At 41.2% G+C, this 21,806-nt stretch overlaps 1 protein-coding gene across 6 annotated transcripts in view; it reads left to right on the forward strand.

The window, feature by feature from the left end:
- The window catches only part of MARCHF8 (membrane associated ring-CH-type finger 8), an 84,502-nt gene extending 64,201 nt beyond the window's left edge, over nucleotides 1-20,301 (forward strand). For 5 of the 6 annotated variants that reach the window (XM_068166185.1, XM_068166189.1, XM_068166186.1 and 2 more), the window contains 5 exons: nucleotides 6,023-6,102; nucleotides 6,380-7,225; nucleotides 9,260-9,440; nucleotides 13,155-13,302; nucleotides 15,540-20,301. In XM_068166185.1, coding sequence (XP_068022286.1) covers nucleotides 6,023-6,102; nucleotides 6,380-7,225; nucleotides 9,260-9,440; nucleotides 13,155-13,302; nucleotides 15,540-15,844 — 1,560 coding nt within the window. In that variant the 3' untranslated portion in view covers nucleotides 15,845-20,301. The remainder of the gene's footprint in view (nucleotides 1-6,022; nucleotides 6,103-6,379; nucleotides 7,226-9,259; nucleotides 9,441-13,154; nucleotides 13,303-15,539) is intronic. The other variant, XM_068166190.1, reaches the window with a different exon arrangement.
- Nucleotides 20,302-21,806: the final 1,505 nt, after the last annotated feature.

Raw genomic sequence — 21,806 nt, forward strand, 5'->3', positions numbered from 1 at the left:
GCACAAAGTAGTAGCCTAAGCTTGCTATGAAATTTGAAAACCACTTAGGCTATTCATCAGCTTGGAACAGATTTAGAAAAGCATATGAATACACACATCCACTATTGCCTGAAGCTTTGATGGATTCAGTGAACATTCATCCATGGAAAAACAGTCCAGGTTTTTCAGTCACAGAGCTAAGATATCTTGTAGTCTATCAGATGACCAAGGCTTACTGAAAAGAACTGCTCGAAGGTGTTCTGTTCGGGTACATGAGCTTGGGGGTAGGGAAAGGGAAGTTGTTTGAAACAATTAAGTACTCTTACTGAGCTATTGGGGAGAGGAAAAGACAGGAAATATTATATAGTATGAAGATTAAGGTATGATCTTTTCCCCACCCACAAGAACAAGTAATCTCATGCTGGGGCACAGTGCAGTTGTGTTTGCAAGGAGTGCAACAGTCTCCCTGTGCTGTGGTAAATCCTCTCTCCTGGGGCTGGATTCTTAATTTACAGAGGTATGAGGGCCCTCTGTGAAGGAAGAATCTGCGGGAGTTTCATTTCCTTTCTTGTTCCCTCAGTTCATTCAAAGTATTTTGAGGAAGATTTTGAAGTCAAAGGGCTTTTTTTTCCCCCTTTATTTTTTAAGTTGTGTTTTTGTTTGCTTGGTTTTGTTAGGTATTTTGTTTTGTCTTAATCTTCTCCCTGCAGAACCTATGCAGTTGTTACCGGATTTAGTTAACATTAATTGGTTGAATTACACTTGGGGAGATTTTTGAAAGGATAGATAGCCTTCTTGCTCTAATGCCTTCAGCTCTGATATCTATCTAGAAATTTCTTGCCAGAATCCTCCCTTAGATTTCTTTAGAAAGAATGAGAGGAAGCTGACTTCAGCTTCACCCCTAGTTTCCTAGACATAATCTTAATTATAATCATAAAGTATGGAGGCAGGTTCTTCAGGAGTTGATCGCTGGTTCTTGTCAAACTGTTCCCAAATAATATGGTGACATTGATCATCCTGAATATTTTAGATGCCTCTTTCCCATATCATCTTTTTTCTTTCTCATTTTTTTTTTTCACTCTCCATTGTAATAATGCATCTTATCCCAGCTAAAGATGCTTGATGTTATTATGCACTGGATGTCAAAATGACACAAGTCATGTAGAGAGAATCACTGTGGTTTTCTTCCCTAGATCACTGTCAACAGCTAGATCATGGCAAAGGAATAGGTATGGAGTGGGTAGTCTTTATTTCTGTGATGTAGACTAAGGTGGGGAGCAGAGCCTGGGGTTTCACTGTCTCTGGAGATGTACCATGCAAAATAAGTCCCTGCCACATCCCTGTTTAGTATCAGCCTTGCCTTCTAAATACACATTTAAATGTGATCTGTGTGAGGGAGATAAAATGGCTCTTTGGCAATGAGTTCTTCTGAAACACAGGATGTGATAACTGGCCCTCTGGTTCTGCCTTTCCCTTGAACTTCTGCCACAATCATCGTTGTGATGAGTCTTTACCAAGAGAAACAAATCTGATTCAAATAAAACTCTCAGTAGCCTATTGGAGCACTGTGATCTCAGTGCTGAAAAAGCATCATGGTGCAGGGTGTTGTTTGGGGTGGTCTGGTGGTAGGTGTTAAAAGCAGTGAGCCTTGATCACTGCTTGTGCTTGGAACAGGACAATGCCAGGGCAGGAATGGAAGATGTCTCAGTTTAGCCAACATCTGCTGTGATTAACTGTTTTTTTAATCTCCAGTGGGACTGATGGTAGTTGGATTTGGCTCAGTGGAGAAGACCACTGCTGTGCTCCTGTTTTTCTTATGGGGAGCAGAGGCAGACAGAAACTGCTGCAATGGTCTAGTTGCACTTGAGATATCTTTTAGCATCATTTTTTTTGACAGCAGTTGTAGTTGCCTTCCTGATGGCTACCTTCCAGAGAACAGTAGGCTTCCAAGAATTGCTGCTTTCCAAGCCACTGTGATTATCTATCCCCCAGTGCAGAAGGCCACACTGTGACCTCACTGAATTGCATTGGATAGGAATGTCAATATACACAATTACCTAACTATTGGCCTTTAGTCCTGATCTATTTTAGGCAACCAGTTGGGCTGTACAGGGCACGCAGTGTTATTCCTGATATTCCTCCAAGCAAAAGGCATGAATGTCCACAGAGATTCAACATGTGATTTGGGGGTTAAAAAGACCAATCTCAGACTGTCAAAGCTTAGCCTACCTGTCATGTAATAAGCATGGCAGAAACCTCTGATGACAAGAAGTTCTTTAAAATCTACTACTGCTGTAGTGGGTGAAGCTACTTGGGAGGCTGCTGTCAGGGCATTGAGGATGGTGTGTGCCACAAGCTAGAGAGTGGTGAAGGCTTGATTGGTTATCGTCAGAGCTGAGCAACATCAGAGCTCCAAGCTGGTTGGATCTACCTCTCTGTTGCATTCACCCACCACATTGCCTTTTCTCTGCCCTGTTCTGGCCCAAGGCTGTCAGTGTGTCTTCTTTTCTGCAGTACCTCTCTGCCCAACAGCTGCTGTATCTTGAGTCAGTAAGCCCAGGTGAGCTGTGTGGACTGACTAGTGTCAGCTGCACGCACCTCAGTTTCTAATACTGGCAGAAATTGCCTCTTGGGCTTTTGGCAGTAGCTTGCATTTTACTATGCTCTTCTCTTGTCAGTGAGTTAGGATGTTGTTCCAGCAGCTGAAGTGACTTTCACTAAACAAGCTCAGTAAAAGAGGTGGTTAGTTTTACCTCACCTCACTATCCTAATCTGATTGCAGGTTTTACATGTGTAAATAGTTTCATGAGGAAAAATAGGGCAAACTGAAGGACTGGAGGCTTATTGAACCATGGCATTTGATGGTAGCAACGGTTTACTGTAGCTTAAGCCAAGGGTGAGGTATAACTTTCTCCAGTGTTTTCTCGTTCTACCACTTGGTGCCTTACCAAGTGTGTCAACATCTGCTCATATTTTGGTTGGAGCATAGGACCTTCTGTTTTGAAGCAGGAAGAGAAATGAGCCTCAGATGTGGGATTTTTGCAAACTGTCCTGAACAGTGCTGGCATCCATAAGCAGAATAGTAAGCTTGAAATGCGAATAAAATTCCACCATTTCTTGTTTGTCCTAGCTGTTTAATTTCCCAAGTGGTGAGACTTTGACACTATCTTGATGCCAGGCAGCTGGATCAAGAAGCCAGTAGCACGATTTTGGAAGGGAAATTTTGGATCATTGTTAGTCATCTGCCATAAGGCTGTCACATCACATATGCCACTGTCTTCTTTTTTTTCTTTTCTTTTTCTTTATTGTTTTTTTTTAAGATTCATTGCTGAAGTGAAGGAGTAAAGAGGTTAGATTAATTCTGAGCAGGTTACATTCTGGAGCACAAGCCCTGTGAGGAGAGGCTGACGGGGCTGGGGTTGCTTAACCTGGAGAAGAGGAGGCTCAGGGGAGACCTTATTGCTATCTACAACTACCTGAAGGGAGGTTATAGCCAGGTGGGAGTTGGTCTCTTCTCTCGGGTGGCCAGCACCAGAACAAGAGGACACAGTCTCAAGCTGCACCAGGGGAGGTGTAGGCTGGATGTTAGGAAGAAGTTCTTCACAGAAAGAGTGATTACCCATTGGAATGTGCTGCCCAGGGAGGTGGTGGAGTCACCGTCACTGGAGGTGCTTAAGAGGAGACTGGATGGGGTGCTTGGTGCCATGGTTTAGTTGATTAGCTGGTGTTGGGTGACCAGGTCTTTTCCAACCTGGTTTATTCTATTCTAAGTCAAAACCTGAGGCAGATTTATTTATTGATATGCAACTTCAGTTCCAACAATATAGGCCTCTGTTCCCACAGCAGACTGCAACATGCTGTTTTACTGCTTCAAGAGTTTGGTTTTAGAAGACTGGTAAATATATATTTTAAGATAATTATTATTTAATAATTATTTGTCTTACTGATTTTCATTTGTGTAATTATTGCAGCAGATTACAGTGTGCCAGGTCTTTAACTAACTTGTCAGTCTTTTTTTAAAATAGAGTAATTACTGGACAATCTGTTTTTAGAAGATGATATTTCAAGTCAGAGGTGTACCTGAGGAGAATTTAAGCATCAAATGGCAAATTTCCAAGTAGTAATTATATTTACATCACTATATAATCAGCATCATATATCATTAGTATGTGCAAGTGGTGTAAAATTTCAAGAACCATAGTTTCTAGGATAAAGCCAATAATTGATCTTGAAATCTTACTTTATTTTGTAGCAGTTCAGTTTGCTTTCTGGCCCAAGCAAGGTTTTTCTCTTTGTTTTTATTCTACACATGTAGCTGTCTGGGTAGGATGGAAAATGAGTTACAGTTCAAGAGGTGTGTGTTTGAGACATGCCCTCTACTCTTGGAGACCCATCTGTAAATGGTTACCTTTTTTTTCAGGCTTAGTGCACCTGAGACACCCCAATGTGAGCCCAGATGCATTGCTCCCTGTAGTACTGTTGGCTAGAGGAACAAAACATTAAATGATGAGTCCTGTAACATGGAAAATGATGGTTGTACCTGTGTTTTTAAAGTAGCATATGTGTCCTGGTATACCCATCTTCTTGCACAGGGAAAAACAACTACATTGTGTGACAGGGAGCCTTGCTTTTGCCATGAGAGAGTAAAAGCCTGCAGCAGCCTTGTTTAAATATACCATAGAGGCTTTTAATAAATTAAGCATAAACTAAAGAGTCCTGAGACAGATGGTGGGGGGTGTGTGTGTGTTGCAGCATGGCCAGAGATCATCAAAACAGTGACAAATGAGCTAACTCTGGCATCTCAAGCTGAAGTACACGGCTGGGCACAGCATGCTTTTGTGGCAACACACCTTTAACAGCATGAGGTCTCTCCTAGGCTGACTTTGCACACTTTCCTGGCCCAGGTCCCTGCTGCCTGTGCTGGATTTTGTGAAGCCTGGTGTGATGATGACACCCCTGTTGTCACACTGATTGCATTGTTCTTTCCTGGATTTCAGGCTTTGCTTTGCAGATCAAAACAGCTGTAAACTTTTGTTGGAGTTTTGAGATGCAAGCAATGTTGTGGAGCAGTGAATGAGTGGCACAGCATATCCAGCAGCTGTGGAACACTGAAGAACCAGTTTTAAAGATTCTCTATTATAAGGTTATCAGCTCAGGTATCCTCTAGGAAGAGTTGAGAATGAATTGAGTTCTGTTAGCAACTCACAGAACATAGTGGCAGAAAAGGCCTATAATAATAGCCCATGGAGTCCCAACTCTGATACAATGTTCATTCTTACCATATTTATTTTGGAGGCTTGTCTAGCTTAATTGTTTTGAGTTAATTACACTGAATTCTTCTGTTATTTTGTTTCTCCTTGTGCTCTCCTTGGTCTTGACATGACTGCTGCCACACCTCTTCTCCAAGTAGGTAGAAGACTTTGTCAGAGAAGGAGCAAGATGAAAAGCCTCACAAAATACAAAGAGTATTTCAGAGAATGGTCTGGTTTGGCAGATGGTACTCGTGCATATGCTAGTATGAAAAAAGAGTCCCTAAATAGTGTCTAAGTGCCTGAATTACTGATAGTTCTGTCTTGAGAAGAAAGAAAAATAATTAAAAATAAAACAAACCCCACCCAAGCCTCTAATCTCTTGTTAGAATTATAAATGGAAGGATTAGCTATTATGTGATAGCTAAATTCTGGCTAGTCTGTACACACACCTCCATCTAATTATTCTAATTACAGTAGCGTTGCTCATTTCCCGAGCTATTGTTCTATGTGGTGTTTGACACCTGGCAGGTTCCACTCCAGAGATAGCTGCATTTAACCTTGGGGGAAAATGTTTCTGTTCTGATTACTATTTTTCCAAGGACAAAGCTGGTTGACTTCCCTTTATAGCACTTGATGGTAAAGCCACTTTCTTGCAACTAGCCCTTGAATACTTGATATAGAATGGTATCTGACTCCACATGCCATGTTTAACCCTGAAGGCGATTGCTGTGCGTACCAAACTCTTCTGACTTGTGACTTGCTTGTGTTCGTTTGTTTTAATTTCACTGCAGGCTGGAAGTCCAACCTCTGTCTCTGCCCCTCATAGCTTTTCTCGGACTTCTGTTACGCCATCTAACCAGGACATCTGCAGGTAAAGTGTGGTGAGGTGTATGTGAGGTTCAAATTAAGAAAAAACAAAACTGAAAAGCACAAGTAAGCAATGTGGGCTTCCTCTATGAAGCATCCCATTTGTTTGACTCGATTGCTATCTAACACGGCTTTGTTGATTCTCACCAACTGCTTGGTCCCACTATGTTTGCCATTCCCACACTAGCTGTAATTCTCATTTCTTCACTTTTAATTATACGTGTTCTCTTTTGTAATTGTTTTTTACTTTCTGTGCTTTTATTCCACTGTTCTGCATGCAGTTCCAGTGCAGTGTTTTCTGAGTGTTGTCATCACAGTCCAGTGCAGTCTGCCGTTGTCTTGAAAAATTCTCACTGCCAGAGCCCTCTGACACAAGGGGTCACTGTGACAGTAATCTGTCAAGATACATTACATGCAGCAAAGCGAAACTCCCGTGGGCAAGATCGGGGCCAGGCACTCAGGTCTGCTAAGAATGTAAAGCCCACCCGCACTCTGAAATTCTCCAAGTCCCTCAATGACGTGGACCAGAAGGCACAGAGCACCAGTGAGTGCTTTGACTATGTGGAGCGGACACGCTCAGAAGGCAAATTGACCCCGACTCAAGAGCAGTGTTTAAGGATTAACAAATTTCATCTTAAAGAGAGGAAACCGCTGAATCTCAGGCCTCTTTCTTTCAGCAGTTCTAAGCACTCCTATATCCCTTCCCTTTCCAACTACTCGAATGCATCGGGAGGAGCAGAGAACCACAGTGCTGTACATATCCCCTTGCTGGAGGACAAAGTGGACCATGACACCTCAAGAAGCAAAAAACTGTTGCGTTATCTTTTTTCCTTCTCCCACACCTCCAGCACCAGCAGCCTGCATAAATTCCATGAACTAGAGAGCTATTCCAGTCACTTCCAAGCTGAGAAATCCTCTGGTATACTGGTGGAAAGCACGGACTTCTGCTCTGATGATATGGGAGATGATGACGTCTTTGAGGACAGCACCTCAGTGAAATTCAAAACGAAAGAGCAGCGGGCACCGCTCTGTTCAGTTGAGAAGGACAGTGACCTTGACTGTCCTTCCCCCCCCTCAGAAAAATTCCCCCCTCTCTCCCCTGTTTCCACATCGGGGGATACCTGCAGGTTGGTTTACCAAAGCCCTCCCATGTGCAGTGGAGACCATTCTGCTTTTCCCTGCCTTTGTGCTGTTTTCTGTCTTTTTTTTTTTTCACCCTATCACCTTGCTTTAATATGGGCAATTTGAAGCATGCAGCCTTCTCTCTGCTGACCTGCACTTAACAAGGCTACTAAGCAAAAGAATTTCCTTTGGAGTCAAATAAATTCTCTTGCAATTGGCTTCGAGTTTGGGGTTCTGAGATGGTCATCTTTTCTGAACAGCGCCCAAACTGGGAATATCATGAGAGAATCAGCTACCCATATTGAGGGCCAAGCTGAACATATCTTAGCTTTTAATGAGCAGTGTCTCCTTACAGTCACTGCTGGTTTGATAGGGGATGGGGAGTCAGGAGAAAAACAGATTGTTTGAAAATTGCTTCTAAGATCAGGTCAATATGGCTTAAGATTTTTGGTGGGGCTTTTTTGGTGGTTTGTGTTTGTTTGTTTGTTTTGGGGTGTTGGTTTCGTTGTTGCTTTTTTTTTGAGGGGGGTCATCTTTTTCTCACAGTTTGGATCCCACTACACTCTTTTACTTACAAAGGGCTTTTTGAGTGCATTAGTGGAAAGAAGTATCAGAACACTGGGTGTTACTGGTGGGCCTCTGTAATATCCAGAGTGTGAGGTCCAAAAAATGATGGATGTCCTTGTTCAAGCTACAGAGAATTGATGATTTGCACAGGTGGTGGGATTGGCCAGCTTAGGCTTGTCTTCTTGTTGACCTGTCTGCAGATCTTCCCCACCCCAGCTCAAAAATACAGCTGAGGAGCAGGAGTTACCAAGTCCAGGAGCAAATGTCTGATCCCCCTACCTAGCATTTTACTATCCTAAACTGTCTACCCCCCAGCCAGCACTTTCTTAAGCTGGCTTTGCTAGTACTTGTCAGTATTGTTTGATTTCCCCCTTCATTACCAGCAAAATGTAGTTCCATACTGGCTTGTCAGCAACAAGACGCTGTTGCAATCCACCCACTCCTTCATTTCCACTTGCCAGCTATCAGCAAGGTTTCAAGAGACAAGATGCTACACATCAATAAGAGACTTCAGTAACAGACAGGGATGGCAGGATGCCAGGATGTACTTCATATATGCTTAGTAACTTAAATTAATTCCCTGAGTCCCTTAGCATCCCCCTTTCAATTCATGACCTCTTCTACATGGTTAGGAGGACTTAGTGATTGTTGATGTAGGAGGACTTAGTGATTAGTGATGTTTGACTGATGTTTGATTGAATTCAACCCACGTATAAATTGAAGCTAGAAATCAAACACCAGCACCTGGTAGTAACACTATATCAGGTGTCCTTGCTGTTTGCACAGGTAGGCTGTGAGAGAAATGGGGCATTTTGCAGAGCTGATCCTTCCTTAGCAGCTCTTGCAAAGTAAGAATTAGGGAGTAAACCCAATAGTCTGTTTAGAGTAGGTGTATTTTGGGGAGATATGGTACTGCAGCTTTGCAGCGTGAATTTGTCTCTTAGCAATTGGCACTAGAAATAATCACCTGTGCTAAATCCAGGCTGTCTAAATGAACTCTGGATGATACTGAGGTGGGCCATTTCATGATTGGTTTGGGAATTATGTTTTACCTTCTGTTTCTGATCGTAGTCCATGAGTAGCTGTACCTCTCTGTGCATATTTTGTCTTGGGAAGTGCTGTCTGATCTGTTACAATGCTGTTTTAAGTGCTACTGTTCTAGATGAAGTGTTGTTATTTCTTAGCTGCTTTTTTTTTTCTTTTGGATACTGCACTTCTGTCAGGCTCTGTGTGCTTGTCTCATCTGTTAGAAAGCAGCTGTCCAGTTAGCAGTGTCTGTGCTCAATTATTTTGTGCCTGTGTATGTGCTTGTGCAACAATGGAGTTGTTTTAGCTCCTTTATGGAACACATTCCTTTGATATGTGTGTCTCAGGATCCTCAGTGGACAGCCGTGTGTGATCACAGATATGACATGCCTCTTCCACATCCTTTTTTCTTCCCCTTCTAATGAGCAGCTTTGCTTCTGATTCAGGATATGTCACTGTGAAGGAGACGATGAGAGCCCTTTGATTACCCCCTGTCACTGCACAGGAAGTCTTCATTTTGTGCACCAAGCCTGCCTGCAGCAGTGGATCAAGAGTTCAGATACACGATGCTGTGAGCTGTGCAAGTATGAGTTCATCATGGAGACAAAGCTGAAGCCTTTGCGAAAGGTAGGCACAAGACCCACTTCCCTAAGGGGATACTTTCGCAAACACAGATCCACTCCAAAAAGAGACTACCCATGCCTATGAGCCCTCAGCAACCCCCACAGTTGTAATGTTTCTGTTGCTCCTTTGTACTTCTGGTACAGGTGCAAAAGGATTTAAATTAACACAGCCTGGCAAAATCAACATCAGTGGAATCCAACTCTGAGTTAGCTGTTGTAGCCCAGCAGTTTTCTATGTATAAATGTATGTATGTGGACACGCACACATACACATATGTGCATGCAGCAACCTGATTTTCTTCTTTACTGTTACATTTTAGAGCTGATGCATAAAGTTAATTGTTTTGCAGTTACCCACTTTCTTAATATGGAGGTTTACGTTACTGTGATCTGCTTTAGTTTGCAGGTCAGAGATCCATATGGCTTTCAAGTTCTCTTGAAAATACAAGGATGTTGGTTTGAACTTACTTTAAATCATAATTTCTAAATGCAACCTGGATAAAATTTGTAGGTTGGGGTTTTTTATTCTTTCCAAAGGAGCAAACCTACTTTAGTGAAAATATTACAGTGCAAGTAGAAGGTTCATTAATAAATGTGTTTACATTTTTATTTGTTCTTAGGCTTTGACTAGACTTTAGCACTTCAGGTTAGTATAGCCTGTATTTTTGTTTTATATAAAAGTACCTTTCATAAATTCCTTGAATTAAAGTTTAGGTACTTAAAAGCCACTTGTATTCTAAGGCCAGTTTTACACTTGTATCCTTTATGTTCGTCCATATCCTCTGGACTTTTAGTTTCAATTGGTTCTTACCACCTGGATTTTGAGACAAAGTCATTGATATTCTTAGCACAGACAAATCTTGCACATCTGTCAAAGTGGAAGAGGTTAATAACAATAACCTTAGTCTGGAACTAGAATAAATGAGAAACATTAAATTCAATTGTGGTGGGCCTAAATCATATAAGGCAGGAAACCTGGACTGTAGTCATCTGAAAGCTGTTTATGAGACTTGTCCAATTCCTAAAAGTGACTCCTAAAAGAAAATAGAACAGCTTTCAAACAGTTCTTATTTTGTCTGGTTGGTAGGATGACCTCTGCTTATGAGTGTGAATCATTGCCTTCTAAAAACTGCATATTTTTCTTCAGTAGCCCCTTGGCACAGAGTGTAGCACCTCTGAGCTGCAATATTGGCCGTGATAGGCTCTGTTACCTGCACAGACAATACTTTACATGGCCCAGCCATAGAATATTAAAGATATTACTCCAGAGAATCCCAGCTAAAAGGAGTTGCTATAGTTTGCAATTAGTGATGTTTTTTTTCTGTGCTTTATCTGCCTGCAGTGGGAGGAAAACATTTTCTGAATATTTATATGAAGAAGCTGTTGGACACCTTCAGAAGTGGGTCACTCGGCATCATTAGTTATATCTAAGCAGGTTATCTATAGGAAAGAGACCAAATGTCAGAAAGTAAGGGTGAAACCATAAACAGAAAGAGGGAAAGGAGTTTACCTCCTAAATATATCTAAAGAGTCGCTATAGAGGTTCAGCTGCAAACAGAAGATAAGCCTTTATAGTATCCTGTCAGTCAGGAGAAAATAGTCTGAAACTGGTGATTATGAACAGGATGGGGCAAATAATAGGGTTTCTGCTTGTCTGTAGGGTAGCAATGGAATTAAACTTCCTCAGCATCTTAAGATTGTAGCACAGCATTGGACTGTTTGCACACTAAGTAGCTACGGGAAGAAGACGAGAAACAAAATGTGTCATGGTTCCAGTGAAGATGAGGGCAGTCAAGAGAGGGATGTTCTATTTTAACATTTCAATGGAAAAATAAATAAGAGGACATTAAATTTTCAGCTGAGTTTTTTGTTTTAACAACATCTAAAAGTCTCAGAACTGCTAACTGTTTTAACTAGGAAATGTCACATGCTGCATCATCAGCAGGGACCTACAGATTCTAGTTTCCTGTCTGGGCTAGTGCATATTTTGCAGAATATCTACTTTTTTTGTTGTGCAATCATAGATCTTGAAGAGATGAGGTGGTGTCAGTTGGTTTGGTGGCTGTCAAGCCAGCAGTTCTCAGTAGACATTGTACAGTCAAGGAGCTCAAGCTGTGAAACAGAAAAGAGGAATATCAATTAGTCAAAATTTAAGTCCTTACTTTTTGACAGGATTAATTAATTTGTACTTTCTATCAAAAGTAAATGTCTTTGTTTAGATGCAAAAGAAACTTTCTGTTTAAAACAGAACATGCAAAGGGAATGCTTTCTTCACCCTTTTTCTAAGAAACTTGAAGAGAAGATAGTTCTCCAGCATGACATGAGTCTAAGATGTCATTACTGGGCAACTTCAATTGTTGTGCCACAATGAGGTTTAGATGCCCACAGAACTGGAGATGTCTCTTGGACTTGCCGAAGACCTGATTTGTTGTCAAGATAGAGAGTATCACAGAGTCTCTGTTTTAGGTTTCAACCGTTTTTGTATTTATAGGAGTAGAAATAAATAATTCAACAGAATGGGTGATCTCAGTCAGACTAGTCAGGTGATCCTCACTCTCTTCCATATTCCTACTTTTCAAAGTCCTCTTTTCCTACAAATTATTCTAGAAGAAATCAAGTGCACCTTTCTGGAAAAACATAGGCATCTATGAGAAGCTTGTGTGTCTCAGCATATGTTTTGTAAAAGTGGGAGAAAAGCCCATCTTAACTCTGTTCCAAGCAGATGTGCTGATGGACATGTATCCCACATGCAAAACCAAAATTCATCATAACAGAAGGGACATAACAAAAAAAAATAATTTAAAGAAAGTATTTCTCTCTTAAGTAAAAAAAAAGAAAGGAAGATAGTTTTGAACAATTCCTTCCACAGTAGAAGCATAGAAGCATCTACAATAACTAATTTCTTTGCACTTTTCTTCTTTCCTAAATTACAGCAACATGACTTTGTGGTTTATATTTGGGTTATATAAACATTATTGATAGATGCAGGCCTGGGGATTTAATCTCGCTGCCTCCTCTCACTTAGAGTAGCTGTCATCTTATTCCTACTGTATATTCTTAGGGCATGTTTATTTAAAGATACTAGAAACACTGAAAACAAAATATGGGTATCACTACCGTAAGTAGTGGTAAATAGATGTGAAGATTAAATTAGAATCATAGAGGTAGGAGGTGAGAACTAAATAACCTTGAGCTGAGAGCTAAACAGCCTTGCTGTGCACTAAGGGACTCTAAGAGAGCTGAACATGAGATGGCTTATGCACAGTGGTCAATTGGATCATGTACCATTTTTATTACAGTGTCTTATTGAATGGTTTCTTGAGCCAGAGCATTTCTGATGCCTAGTTGTGACTGTAAGTACCCACTGTTGAGTGGGGAACGCATTCAGGAGCAGCTTCGCTCGCACCGCTCAAGGCTTCATTACTGGAGCTGCCCCTGGGTGGGTAAGGAGGGTATGATGACTTGTGCCAAGGCTCTGGACAGGAGCTGAGCACTGGAGGTCCCCTCTGGTGGCAGTATGGCTCCCATCACAGCAGGCCAAGCTGCTAGCTGTCGCACACATGCTGTGAACAGAGCAATAATGCCCTCTGACTTTCAAAATCTGTATGAGGAGGAAATCCGTGCCTGGTTTTTGCTCTTATCAGTATTCTCTTTTTACACTCTCCAGTAACTACAGTAAATACCTAATCTCTTGCTCTACTTCTGGGTTTCTTGCCAGTGGGAGAAGCTGCAGATGACAGCCAGTGAGAGGAGGAAGATCATGTGCTCTGTAACATTCCATATCATTGCCATCACCTGCGTTGTGTGGTCACTCTATGTCCTGATAGACAGGACTGCTGAAGAGATTAAACAGGGACAGGCTACTGGTATGTTACTTGCTTGCCTTCCTACTTACTCTCTTGCAATAGATAGTCTGAATGCAGAGAGGATGTGGAGCATGAGTGTGCAGATTGTGTTTATACTTAGATGATTCAGGTTTAGCCTGAGGTTGGGTTGGTTTAAAAGCAGTTCTAAAACTACTTTTTAGTTAAGTCAGTGTAAATTCATTTGTGTGTGCTTTTTAAGGCTATTTCAAGTCAATTTAGCCTGCGCTTGTGAAAGAGCTAATCTACTGTAGCCAGGCACAAAATTGCATTGCCTTAGCTAATTTAGCTTTGAATTGGAACACTGAGCAGATAAGAATGTAAGCATTCATTTGCTGCTATGACTACCTTTTAACTGGCCAAAACCAGAAGAATTTCTAAAAAGAGAAGAAGTAAGAGGAACCTAAATCCAAATCTTTGAGGTAAATCAGTAGGGTTTTCTTTCTGTTCTGTCATCTGTGAAGTGGGTTAGCACAGGTTTCCTGTGACAGCTGTGTTACACTGGAAACATTTTTATGAAAGCTTATGCCTGAAGCAGAAGAAATTCAGAATGATTCTTAGGACTCCAGCTCACACAGCTGGTACAAGGTATGCTGGAATTCATGTGGTGCCTGCCACCCCACTGCAGGGATGTCTTGCATTCTGGAATAGTAGGTTTTCTTTAGTCTGCCAGATGCAAACTTACCAAGCTGAAATCTGTTTACCTGGTTATGGTGGACTACAGATTTGCAGAACCATCTCTCAGGCAGCTGAGTTGTCCTTGAAGGAGGGTATAGAAGGAATGGGGTATCCACCAGGGCTGGGAGCCATTAGAAAGCAAACTGTCGTTGCTTACAGAGCATTGAAAGCCAAGTGGGCATGCAGGTGAAAGATGGTTTGCTGGTGACTGAAGTGCATTCTCTGGGGAGTTGACTGAGCATCAATAAACCTCTGCATCCACAGAATTGTACCTTGAATAGACTTGTTGTAATTTCTCATTTGGGCTGTAGTTTGATTTTTATTTTTTTTTGGTTGGTTGAGTTAGGGGTTTTTGTTTGTTTGTTTTGTGACTTCAGTCCAGAAGCTACTTTGAAATCATTTAGATTCTGTTCCATCCAACTCCATTTCTTCCAGATACAGTGAAAACTGTTAGCATTTTCCTGTAAGATTTCCATATGGTGATGAAAAGCACATATTTGCAAAGGTTTGTCATCTCCAGGATATTTTAGCCAGTAGATGGTATCAGATAGCTCACCTGTGAATCAGGTTCAGATATTAGGCACAGGTGGGATTTCATCAATAGTCATCCTGCAGTGCCCTTTTCATTTTGAGACTAAAATACTTTTCATTCCTCTCATGCTGCTGCACATTACCAGAACACTGGCCTGCAGCTTGGTGAAAACTTTAAAATACTTGGAAGGCAATGGGTTTATTCTCCAAGAAACCTCATAGTGGGTAGTTTGGCATGGTTTCATATCCTTCTTGTGGTGCCACTTATCTTTAAAGAGGGGAGAGGCCAGCTGGGTGCAGGACCTATGTAAGCATTTAAAGTAGTTGATCGAGATGTAACAAGATCCATTGTCTAAAAGTTCAAGCTAAACAAGTTCAGGAAATTAACGGTAGGCATTTTTAATGACAGAGGGTAAGGTTGCCAGAATGCTTCAGCACTTCCAGCACCTGCAATTTTGCATCAGATGGTGCTCTAGTTCAACTACAAGTGACTGTGTCTGATGCAAATAAAATTGCCTGGTCTGCATAACAAACACATCAGGCTAGATGGAGACAATCATTCCATTTTAAGTGTAAAGACTATGATTCCATATACTGGGTGATCACAAAGGGTCTTTTGACTTCTTCAGTTACTGAGTTGAGTCTCCAGCTATGAAGAGGAAACCATGCCTCAGAATCTCTCTCATAATCTGATCCAATTTTTATTTCAAAACTGATGCAAAAGGACCAAAATGTGTTACTGGCTGCTGCCTTGACAGTGGGATTGTACTGCACAAGTGGTCAGACAGAGAATCAATTGTTTTATTTTTTTTTCTCTAGTGAGTGAGAATGTGTGATGTAGAAGTCTGCACGAGTCTGACTTGAATTGGGGGGGAGTAAGGGGGGAGGGAGGGTAAAAGAGTAGTTTGCCTGGACCAAACTTTGTGACAGTTTCTTTACAGGATGTTTTGGGGGCATCCAGTGTAGTTCAGCCAATATTGACCCAAGTTCTTTTTCTTTCTTCTTTTTCTTTTTAATTTTCTTTCTTCTAGGGATTCTAGAGTGGCCATTTTGGACTAAACTGGTGGTTGTGGCTATTGGTTTCACTGGAGGACTTCTGTTCATGTACGTACAATGCAAAGTGTACGTACAACTGTGGAAGAGACTTAAAGCTTATAACCGAGTAATATATGTACAAAACTGTCCAGAGACTAGCAAGAAGAATATTTTTGAAAAACCTGCACTAATGGAGCCGAACTTTGAAAGCAAAGAAATGCTTGGAGTTCACCATTCAGACACAAACTCTTCTCATTACACAGAGCCAGAAGACTGCGCTGCAGAAATCCTTCACGTCTGATTGCTGGGTGGGAGGGGTGTTTCTCTATGTCCTTGAAGATTTAAAATGTCATTGTTTACTGCAAACTGCTCTACCTTTTTAAAACTGGCTAACAGCTGAGAGCTGGTGGATGAAATTTTTTACTTTTTTTTTTTTGTTAATCTCTTTGACATATCTGTCACTGTCATCATGGTTACATACCTCTCAACATTTTGTCTCTCATACCAGCTGATCAAAAAGCCACAGGATATTTGGTAGAATGGGACTTGGCTTTAGAATGAAGCAAGCCACTAGTGAACTGTCATCACCTTCAAGTGGAGTCTGTTACTTTCGAAGATGACTCTCAATGATTATGGAATATGGGTAGAGTGGGGTTTGTTTATTTGATTTTCAAGTGCGATGAAGGAGGTTGTCCCTGACATGGAGGAAAGTGGAAGAGCTAGAGTCTAATCTACCGCTAACACTGCCACTAACATTTTGTCTTAGGCAGCAGGTGTAATATTTTGCTTTACATATTGTGATAAGACTTACAAAGCATATAGCACTTTTTAAAATCTTTATTTTGTAATACATATGTCAAATGAGAATGAAACTTGAAAGAATGTGTCGTTTTCCAAACATTTCTTCATTCTTTACCCCATTTATTCTTCTGGAACGTAAACCTCTTGCCTTATAAAGAAGCAAAACAAACAAGAGAAAAATTCCAACCTTTGATTTCCAACACATGCCCACGTTATCCTACTAAACATAACACTAAAAGCTTCTGCCTCTTTGGGTTTCCTTTAAGGAGCAATCTTTTTGAAAGAATATTGCACTTGTGATTTGTGTGTGGGGAGTAGTGGGATGTGTACAGTGTTCATTTTCAATGCATAATGGCTTCAGTGCTCTGTTTTGGGGGCTGGGGTTTGTCTGTTTCTTCTTTTCTTTTTCCTTTTGTCTTTTTTTCCTCCCCCAACAGATCAGACCATTGATACACCTGCACGTGTATACCTGATGTAACATTTATTCCAAACCATTGGCAAAGGGTTTATTCCTCTATTGGCAAAAATGTGAGCTGTTATAGAAAAAAAGATACTTAGTCAATACAGCTGAAACTGGTTTTCCCTCTTAGTTCTGTGTCATGCATGAATTACCCCCAAATTTGACATTGTCAGGGGAAATTCTAAGACCAAAGTGTAGGAAGTAAACATTGCATTAAGTCAATGAGTTTAAAAATAACTGCCTGGTTTTAGTCCTGATGTGATGCATTACATGGTCAGAGAATAGTTTTGACTGTGCTTACAAACTTGGGACTGGCTTTTTAATAAGTCAGCCTTAATGAAAAGAGGGGCAGATATAAAATGTTTGCAGGGCTTTAGATAGAGTTGCCTAAAGCCTGAGGTGTCTGCTGTTTATTTACTTGACCTATCTGTCTCACTGAACCACTTCAAGTCCTCACATAACCAAAGTCTCAGTGTGACTGGAGCAAAACCAAACACCCACAAAAAGTTAGCACAGAAGGTCTCTGCATTTGAAAGCTGACTTTACCTACCCAATACCTTTCTAAATCTCTGTAAAGTCAATGATCACCTCCTGACTGGTCTTAGTAGGAGTTTCCTGGACTTCTCAGTCAGGTAAAAGCTTCTGTTTATTTGTTGAGATACTGAACTCAATCCCCAGCTCCAGTTCAGGTTTTGCTTAGTCTTTTTCAGTTACAACTTTCATTGGGCAAATTCTTTTCATATTGAAAGTAATTGATTTAATACTTCCCAAAGAATAACAGTAAGAAAATGGTGATTTACTTTTCCCTTAAAATGTAATATTAATTTATTTCTAAATTAGTATTTTAAAAGAAAGCAGAGGAGGGACTATGGCAAAAGAACACGTATCAGTTGTTTTTAAGAGCTGTTAGAAAATAATAGTGTGTGGGGAGAGCGTGCCTCTGCTCGACGCTTGCTGGCTGTGATCCTCATGAACAGCGTGGTGTCTTGTTCTTGAGATGTATTTGAACACCCAGACCTCTAGGCAGTCCTAGCAAAGCTGCACTGACATGGGTTTGTATACTGTACTAGATGTCAGGATATCCCATGCTTAGGTGATAAAGGCAGACAAACCCTGCATACTCTGCTACATCAGGGCAGTAGTCTTCATGACCATATGCATGTAGAGTTTGTTGCCTATGCCTGCCATTATTTGAAGTGCAATTACTCAGGCCCTTCCTTGAACTCTGCTGTGGGTAATCTTCTCTTATGAGAACCCAGATAATATGCTGTCTTGTTTGTTTATTTTGTTCTGTGAAAATATTTACTCAGTTAAACTCAGGTGGGTTAAATGCCAGCTCTTGCACACCATCTTGTTCTTCTGAAATGCCTAAGTGCACAAGGCTTACACGTCTGCAAGATCCTCACATTACAGCTGCAGCATGTACAGAATCAGCTGCTGACTGATGCTGTGCACTGTCTCGTCCTTTCTGTGGCCAGTAGGCAAAATGAAAATGGATTAAGTTCTGGTATGAAATCTGCTTGTTCTTTAGCTCACACCTGAGAGGCACTGGTGTCTGACCCGTATTCTGACAAGTGCCAGTATGGCATACAGGAGCATGCGGGTCCTGTGTCAGTCGTACATGATTCTTGGTGAAATGTTGTAAAATCTCCTTTGCTGTTTTGGAAGCTCCATGGGGCACATGCAAGGTAGTGTGTTCAGGATACCGAAGGTTTTTGCTGTGCCCCTGTGTATGTTAACTGGGGAAGAAAAATCATCTCCAGCAAAATCATCTAGGGAAAAATACTTGTGGATGAAACTGCTTTAGCCAGTGTTGCTGCTAACCATTCCCTCTCCCAGCAGGTCTTTTCTGAATGAAAATTAAGGTCTAATATTTAAACTCTTTGTACTGCTTAGGAGTGCTCATACCTGGAAGGCCTGTAGTAGAGATCGATCCATCAGGGGTTTTCATTTATGCTGGTCACACTTCTCGTGCTAAATACTGTTTGATGTTAACAGTGGGCTTCTGGAGCTGCAGTCCTCTGCTTCCGCATGGTCCCATCAAATGGTGTGAGAAGGCTGAATGGTGCTTTTTCTTTCTTTCTCCTCAAGGAGATACTGTTGACTTGTTTTCATCTTCCAGCTGCAAGACACTGATGCTAGCTCAGGTGAGCTCTGTCCTTCCCACCTAGATGTCAGTACAGGGAATGACCACTCCCTGTCAGGTCAGGCTTTCTATTGCTTCTGGCAGCTTTTGAAACAGCTAAAATAGAAGTCTGACTTTTATTGTCCTCATTCCCTGGGCAAAGTTAGTTTGGGTTACCTGGGGCTTTCCTGAGACCAGAATTCTAGTAGGAGGGAATATAGGCTTAATTCCACCTGCCACTGTCCCTTCACTAGATTGCCAGAGCCTTTGCCCACACCCTGGGCATCTGACCAGACTCGTATTGCATTAAATCCTGTCCAAAAAAGCACCAGCTGTGCCAACCAAATTTCCCTGCTGTGTCATATTTGGTACATCTGCCATGCATTAGGTCAGAAATACAGGTGTGTGCTGCAGAAGGTTGATCCCATTTAAGAGATCGTCAGATATTAAACTCCTATGAATTCTCAGGACCTTCTTCAACTGTAATCCTGTATCTTGGGAGCAGGGGTGGTGTTTAAAATGTTGCCCTGTGTTCTGAAGAGATGGCCAGACCTGGGGACAGCTTCCTCTGATTGAATGTGATTGAGATTGCTTTGCCTCAGGAGGAGGTATTCAAAGCAGGACACACTTTAAGGGGTTAGAGAAGTGCTGGGTCTCAGTGCTGTACCTGGGAAATCCTGACAAGCAATAGTAACTCCCTGTCCAGGCCCGCTTCTGCCAATACCCTGTGCTGATCAGAACATCAGTCCCAGGTGTAGCAATGCTATAAGGAGGGAGTCTGCTTGGTGTGTGCTGCTCTTCAGAAACCTTTGAAAGGCCACTCATAGGTGCTGGTTCCTTCTGCCCTGTGTTTGGCAGGGTAAGTATTATTACAAACTGGGACGGGGGTCCAAAATTCTCCTGAAGCTGAAGTGTGTTAAGATACAGATTTCTGGTGTAGTCTGATGTAGAGATTGTGTCCAGCAATAAAAGGGAGGTTGGTGACTCTGGATTGGGTCCTTCTCAAACATGGGTGAAACGGGGCAAATGCAAAAGCAAAGATATTGCTGGCTGGATTTTCACAGTGGTATATTAGATATGCAAAGCAAACTTCTAAGCAGGATCTTTTGGTTTTGTGATTACTTTTTTTAGTTTCAAGATATTGCAGTGTCTGTATATCCCGATGAAGTACTGAAAGCTCTTGTCTTTGTATAGAAGATAACTGTTGGAAAATTGCAGCTAATCTTTGTAACTGGGTAAAACGTTTGTAGATAGGTAACTGTATAACGTTAAGCAACTTTACACTGGCATGTGTTGTATAGTTTATACAAGACACTTCACACTTCTGCAGAGGTTTTTTTTTGGTTAGTAAATTTCTAGTAACTTAAATGTATAGTTTTGTATCCTTTCCTGTATGTTCATTTTCTCAGTATTACCACTTGCAGAATTATTTTTAGTTTCTTAAACTGTAATTGGTTCTTTGTGTGTGATACACAGGGTTGTTGACTGCAGCAATAAAGTGTTTCTATTAAAAAAAAAAAAAGGAAAAAAAAGAAAAAAGTCCAAACCAAAACCATTATAGTATCCATTTTGTTTGAAAGAAGCATTAGAGGCCCACAGGAGAGAAAAATTGTTCTCTCCAATAGTAAAATGATGATTAACATGAGTTATGTTCACTGGAGTAAACATGGAATTTGATGGCTGTTCAGTGAAGCTTTCCAACACAGAGTAGCACCACATGGTGTAGTGGGTTGAGAGAGAAGGCCTAGCTTTCTCTCCCCCACAAAGAGGAAAAAAACCACAGCTAACTCAGCCAGAGAAGCGGAGAAGCGTTATGATTCCAAAACATTCAGCCAGAGTGTCCCAGCACTGTCCCTTTCTTAAAGGCACAGCTTCAAACGGTCGCACATGGTGATGTGATATTAAAATGACTCAGAATGATAAAGGCATAGGTAAGTGTAAGTGGATGATGCCATTCATGCTGTGAGAGGATATAACTGTGCAAGTGCTTTGGGCTCAGATGAATCATGGGGGGAATGTTCTGGCTTGTGCTATGCAGGAAGTGAGGAGAAAGAATCTCTGTGGGCCTTAAAATCAGGAGCTTTTGGAATTGATGCTGTGTTGCTGTGAATGTTTCAAATCTGCATTCTCACACACATCAGTTTCTAGGCAGAGGTGCAGAGCAGAAGATGCTCATTACTATGACTCTCCCTTAAGAAGAAAAAATACTTTGTGTAAGTGTGGAGTGGCTGCATTTGTTCTTCACTGATGATGGCATGAGCATGAGTGCAGTGCTATGTGAGTTTTCATGCCAGGACTAAGCCACAGAACAGGAACAGCTGAATACATACATTTCTATCACCAGTAGGTCAAGGAAAAAACTATCTGCTGCTGTGAGGAAAGCTTGTAACAGAAGCATTAAGGCTAAAGAACAAATCAGAAGTGGAAGTTTGTGTCTGTAACGTACACAAGAGTGCTCATACATTATCCTTTAATTTATGTTTTCAAGGAGTGATTAAACTTTAATTTTCTTCCAGGTAGGAAAGGGGAGGAAGTCTTAATACGGCAAACCCTTAGCAAAACTAAAGGTTCTGTCCTATATTTTCTTAGTGAAGCAAATCTGGGTGTAGTAAATTAAGTTACATACAGTTTGCAAACCAGCAATACCTCTATACAAAAGTTCCCTACTGGAGGCATGACATGAAAATTTTCAGGACTTGTCTGACTGAAGCTATCTGAAGGGATGAAAAGCTTATAGTTTAAGGAAAAGAGCCTGTAGAACCATCTAGCTGCTTCTCATCTTGAGTTCACGCACCTCAGCTAATTATAAAAGAACTCCTCCCCTCTCATTAACCTCATTTCGTCTGAAAGCATGTTAATGGCACTGTGTGAAGTGTA

This window comes from Melanerpes formicivorus, unplaced genomic scaffold, assembly GCF_026170545.1.
Source record: "Melanerpes formicivorus ecotype bairdi unplaced genomic scaffold, bMelFor1.0.p_v2 SCAF_98, whole genome shotgun sequence".
NCBI classification, from domain to species: domain Eukaryota; kingdom Metazoa; phylum Chordata; class Aves; order Piciformes; family Picidae; genus Melanerpes; species Melanerpes formicivorus.